Source organism: Sinocyclocheilus grahami, unplaced genomic scaffold (genome assembly GCF_001515645.1).
Source record: "Sinocyclocheilus grahami isolate Dianchi unplaced genomic scaffold, SAMN03320097.WGS_v1.1 scaffold1305.1, whole genome shotgun sequence".
Lineage (NCBI taxonomy): Eukaryota > Metazoa > Chordata > Actinopteri > Cypriniformes > Cyprinidae > Sinocyclocheilus > Sinocyclocheilus grahami.
In genome coordinates, this window is record NW_015506484.1 from 25,788 (window position 1) to 31,787 (window position 6,000).

The 6,000-nt window shown below is 38.0% G+C and overlaps 1 protein-coding gene across 1 annotated transcript in view; it reads left to right on the forward strand.

Annotated features, from left to right (window-relative positions):
* The window catches only part of LOC107569045 (potassium/sodium hyperpolarization-activated cyclic nucleotide-gated channel 2-like), a 36,152-nt gene that overhangs the window by 15,590 nt on the left and 14,562 nt on the right, over positions 1-6,000 (forward strand). The window contains exons 5-6 of the mRNA XM_016255045.1: positions 4,338-4,484; positions 4,564-4,804. Of these exons, the coding sequence (XP_016110531.1) occupies positions 4,338-4,484; positions 4,564-4,804 (388 nt within the window). The remainder of the gene's footprint in view (positions 1-4,337; positions 4,485-4,563; positions 4,805-6,000) is intronic.

A 6,000-nucleotide genomic window follows, 5' to 3' on the forward strand; every position in this document is an offset into this window, starting at 1 on the left:
GACATTAGCCATTATGTAACAAGCATTACATTGCTAAACATTGACTTTCAAACACCTGTTTAGGTCCGGCCTCTAACAAATGCTCGCATGGAGTAGAACAACACAAGTCTCAGATCAGTTTCTGTCAACTCTCGACATTACTGCACCCCAGGGAATTGTGGTTGTACGTACAGACCTGCTGAGATGTACAGATCGAGCTGTATCAATCGACCATTACGCACCGCGGTCTCTGCTTAGATCAGTATGTTAGAATATTGATCACAGCGTTTTCTACAACATGAACTGTACACAAGAAATCATATCGACAGCGTCATGTATGGAAACCATTTGAATAATATATTACAGTTCTTAGTCGTTTTGGCAACAATATTACAGAAGAATTACCACCTTACTGTTGTAAGTGGTTCTGATCTTTGTGTAAGGTTGTGGACTACAGGGTTGTAAGGGTCTCGCATCATGTTGGTTATTACCCAACGGTAAACCACCATAATCCTAGTTGCCGTTGGATATCTATGGTATAAGTGTATCTGCTGATGGACTCAATGTCCATATGGAACAAAAGCTTGATATATGGTACACAGGACTTAGGCTTTCATCCCCCTTCCTTGGTGACTACGATGACCTTGATGCTTTGGCAGGTGGTCATGGGAAATATATCATCCCTTTATGTCACTGACAGAAGATAAACTGTGGGACTGCCTGAAAATGGGATAGGATTTCATGCAGTTAGCATGTGCGCTAACATTCAGTTCATAATTAATAGCTTGTTTCCACGTGCTTACTGGAGCTGTGCGATTTGTAAGCTAGCTTGGGTTAGAAGCAATTCTGTACATTGTACATTGCAACAACAGTGAGTGAGCTATGGAAGTAAAAAAAAAAATTTCAGTTCAACTGTCCCTGAAAGGATTTTGATACCAGTGTGTCAATTCATTCATATTGGAAGGACAAAGTTGATTATGTCTACTATATTACGCAACATTCCATCGCTTCTTTGATGACGTCAAGCTTACACAGGTTAATCTGATCATCTACCTGTCCAGAGGTTTAGTGCAGGTCACCAGATGTGTAGCTTATTTTACTGACACTAAGCTAATGCTAACTCTGTTTTGTTACAGCCACATTGATTTGTAAGCTAGCTTGGGTTAGAAGCAATTCTGTACATTGTACATTGCAACAACAGTGAGTGAGCTATGGAAGTAAAAAAAAAAATTTCAGTTCAACTGTCCCTGAAAGGATTTTGATACCAGTGTGTCAATTCATTCATATTGGAAGGACAAAGTTGATTATGTCTACTATATTACGCAACATTGCATCGCTTCTTTGATGACGTCAAGCTTACACAGGTTAATCTGATCATCTACCTGTCCAGAGGTTTAGTGCAGGTCACCAGATGTGTAGCTTATTTTACTGACACTAAGCTAATGCTAACTCTGTTTTGTTACAGCCACATAGCTTTCTACTTTTCTGCCTACCATTCATTCTTGCTTCCTTCATTTATTCTTCTATCCAGACTGATAGCCCAGGGAAGCTGAGTCAAAGGAGTTCAAGAGGGAAGAAAAGAAGCTGAGTATCGGAGTATAAAGACTACAGTTTCCTGAGCTATAGACTGGTGCAATTAAAACTTTCCTGAAGTGTTTTCAGTGCTAATACACAGACCTTGGCTGTACAGACTCAAACAGTGATTGTAACAAGGTCCAAGTAATTGTCTTCACGTTTCAGCTTAACACCTTGTCTTACTTCAAGGCTGATTGAATGAACCAAAGTGAGGAGAAAATAGACTTCCTTGATCGAAAGGGACAAAGCGTAAATTACAGAGTTTGTCGAGCTTGACGAGACAAGTAGGCACTGTTATTTGGAGGTGGCTAAATGTTGGTGTGCAAGTAAACAGAGGCGTTTGTGATAACTTTTCATGATATTGAGTGTTTAATCATGGTTTTGTCAATGTTAGCAGTTTGGGGGAAATTACTAAGGATTTGCACCCCTATTGCATTTTAAACCTTCAGTATTTAAATGAATTCATGTTTTCAGTGCCAAAGGAGGTATTCCTTTGCATGTAAATTAGGCTCATTACAGATGTCTTATTCCCAGTTATTTGCCTTTTGCAATTAGCATTGTGCTATTACTACACGCAGAAAGAAATACAAAGTGGAAAGCAAAAATGGTATGCTGGGACCCCCCCAGTTGTTTCTTTGGGTTGTGTGCGATTGTATAAATCCCTTATCCAATCATAATTAATTAAGATTGAATTAGATTAGGATTTGGGCTGGATTACCGAAACAAAAGGTTTTCATGAAATTGGTTTATGATAGGGATTTCCACTCTGAGCTAATTAAAGTCAGTCACTGCACTTCCCATGATTCCCTACCCACTGCCAAAGGGACGATGAGTAACAGTGTGCATGCTAACACACACATGCCACGTCTGCTGTATACAGCGCCTTTCTGCATCTGACAGGAATTGTAAGCTTTATTATGAGACATTTTAAGGATTTTAAGGATTAGTGATGTTATTTGTCTCATTTCGCAACTATCAATGCTATCTACAGAATATGCTCATTGTTATCTAATCAGATCACTCAAGAATGAAAAAACACTGAGCATTTTTTGTGGAAAATCTTGACAGATCTGTTGAAGAATATGCCGCAAATGTCATGACAACTGCGCGGAGATCTATTGGTACGTCTTTTCTTCTTCTCAACCCCTTTTCACAGGTCTGGCAAAGGTACAACCACTTAAGAACCAGTTTTATCGCCAACATTTTGGGATGGTTCTAGGTTGTCTTGGTTTCTGGGTTCTTTGATTCAAATATGGAGAAGATAACTGTTCTTTACATATTGTGAAGAAAATGCTTATGTGATAAGGCACTGCTATGGCTGTTAGCATACACGCAGGAAGTTCAATACTTTTTATAGTATAGTTCACTCACAAATGAAAACACCCTCATGTCGTTCCAAGTCTGTATGACTTACTTTCTTCTGTGGAACACAAAAGAAGACACTCTGAAGCACTGTTATCGTCCATATAATGAAAGTCAGTGGGTTCTAAAAATCATTGAAAGTGTTTTAAAAATCCCAAGCCATAATTATGACCAATAGTAACTGTGATTCTTTTTTTTAGCAAACACCAATAATTGGCGGAAATACTTACATAATCCCTCCATACGATGGCTTGTAAAATAGACAGCACCTGTCACTAACACGTGCAACAGACTGCACCCTGTTAGTAGCTCGAGGATCGACCCAAGGCTTGTCAAGCAGAGCATATGTCACTGCGCACATACTGACAGTCATTATCCACATGCTTTTTCCTACCAACACCATCCATCCAGCTGGGAGGTCACTAAGGAGCATCAACCTTCCCATACGTCATTATCCTGGTGTGCACATGACCTGCTATAGTTGGGTTATGTTGGAATATGAGGTCTGAGAGGCTGCAGAAGACGTCTTACCTTTAACACTGCCTTTGAAATAATGTTCAAATTTAGCACACCCCTATACTGTAAATAGCCTCCCTTCTTGGTAATAAGTGTTGATGGAATGTGAGATCTTGACTGCTTCAGTGACAAGACATCAAAATCTATCCATCCATCCATCCAGACACATTGTAACAGAAAATTTACTAAAACAAACCTCTTCCTTTTTGCAGGACATAAAAGTAATGAAGTTAGTTCAAGATCTACATTAAATACGGAGTTATGCATTTTGAAAGAAAAAAATCATAAAAAACATCTAATCATATGGAGAGCGTGTTAAAAATATTCTAGAGATCGTCTCTTATTAGTTCTAGAGTATAAATGTTGTTCATTAAAAACTAATGGCTGATCTGCAGTAGATCTGTGTTTTAAGAATCAATGATATGCTTTTGAATCATCCATACATATATAATTTGTTTTATGTAATCTAATTTCTACACATCATACATAGCCAAAACCATTTAATGCAATAAATGTACTGTATATTCCTGTAACATAAACCAGAAAGCCATCACAACAATGACAGGCAATGATGCAGAAAAGGTTAACTACTGTGCTATGAATAGAGCTTATCATACTCTTCCTGCTTTGAGAACATCATATTATCATATACTCTTTAGTCTATGACATCCACTGTAAATAACTTCCGCAGGAATGCCCATACAGAAAAACAAGCCTGGATGTTTAAATATTTACTTTAATTTGTATATAATGATCCCTGTCAGCATATCATGTCTCCACAAAAGAGGCCACGTATAGGATTCAAATGGGCAACCCAAATGTTGGTGGTTGGAAATTTTGGGTCAAAAGTGTGTCCTGAAATGTCAGTTTAACATAATTTATCCTGTGTCCTTTTTTGTTCTCAGTACAAGCAAGTTGAGCAGTACATGTCTTTCCACAAACTTCCGGCTGACTTCCGACAGAAGATCCATGATTACTATGAGCACAGATACCAGGGCAAGATGTTCGACGAGGAAAGCATTTTGGAAGAACTGAACGAGCCGTTACGAGAGGTACCATTTAGCAGCAGAAAACAATACACAACTGATAACCTGCCTTCGAACTGACAGTAACTCACTTCTGCATTTCCAGGAAATTGTCAACTTCAACTGCCGGAAGCTGGTGGCGTCCATGCCGCTCTTCGCCAATGCAGATCCCAACTTTGTGACAGCAATGCTAACTAAACTCCGCTTCGAGGTCTTCCAACCAGGAGATTACATCATTCGTGAAGGAACCATCGGCAAGAAGATGTACTTCATTCAGCATGGCGTAGTCAGCGTACTGACCAAAGGGAGTATTGGCATGAAGCTCTCTGACGGCTCCTACTTTGGGGGTAAGAAACACACAGAAAGAACATCCTATTCATACAGAAACATATCAGTTTGAACATTATAATTAATATCACTACATACAGCCAAATGGATAAACTGTGCAAAGCTAAACTGTTGTGTTTTGACATCCTGTTAGTGCATATCAAAATAAAAGTCACCACAGAAAATTCTGGGGGAAAAAAAAACACTACGAAGTACTGAAGAACATTACATAAAATTTTTCCAAAGGCAGTAGAAATTCAGTTTTTAAGGAACAAAAAGGCCTTTAGGAATTTGAGTTTACCTAAATTATACCTGTCCTGAACAATAAAAAAATAAAAAATCATAGGAATTACATAGTCAACTAAACTACTCCTATTCAAATTATCATAACAAACTTAATCATATTCGAATAACATTGTAAATTACATGCAGCCAAATGTTTTTCCAAGGTATATTTTTTGTAAGGTTACATTTCCAACTGTTGTGACATTTTGGTAACACATATTAAAATGCAACTTAAAGGTAAAAGGCCCAAGAAGAAATTATGTATTAAAAAAACATAAAATTTTAATTTCCAAAGGAAGGCAGGACAACTGTAATAATAAAAGATAAAAGTATTAGTTTTACCATTATACTTGATTATCATAATATACAAAATTTTTACATTTCCTAATCAAAGAAAATTCTAAAATCACATAAGTCAATTAAATCACTCATTATCATACCAAACCCATCATATTGCAATAAAAATATGTTTTAAAGTGCCCCTATTATGCCTGTTCAAATATTACCTTTCATGCAGTGTGTCGGCTCGCAATCGCCTAAACGAGTCGTCAGGAATTCGAATCTTATTCTGTTACGGCGCTACGTCACGAAGTAATACATTTGCATAATGTCTGCCCACGTTCTACATCGCCAACTTGCCCGCCCACAAACGGAAATTAACATTTCTGTGTGGTTAACATCATGTCGAGAAGACGCTGTATCCTACGCTGTGAGAGTAAATTTGTTTTATCACATCTTATAATTACCACAAACTTGTTAACACTTACCACTGAGAAATGTCCTGCTCCATTCGTGCTTGCTAATCAGTCTCTTGTCGATCAGCCAGTTCAACCGTTTCATCATCAGACTCCGGCTCGAATTGGTAAGGTACAATCGATACCATCTTTTCTATGTATTGACAAGTCTCCAGGGCTGTCATTCCGTCATGGCA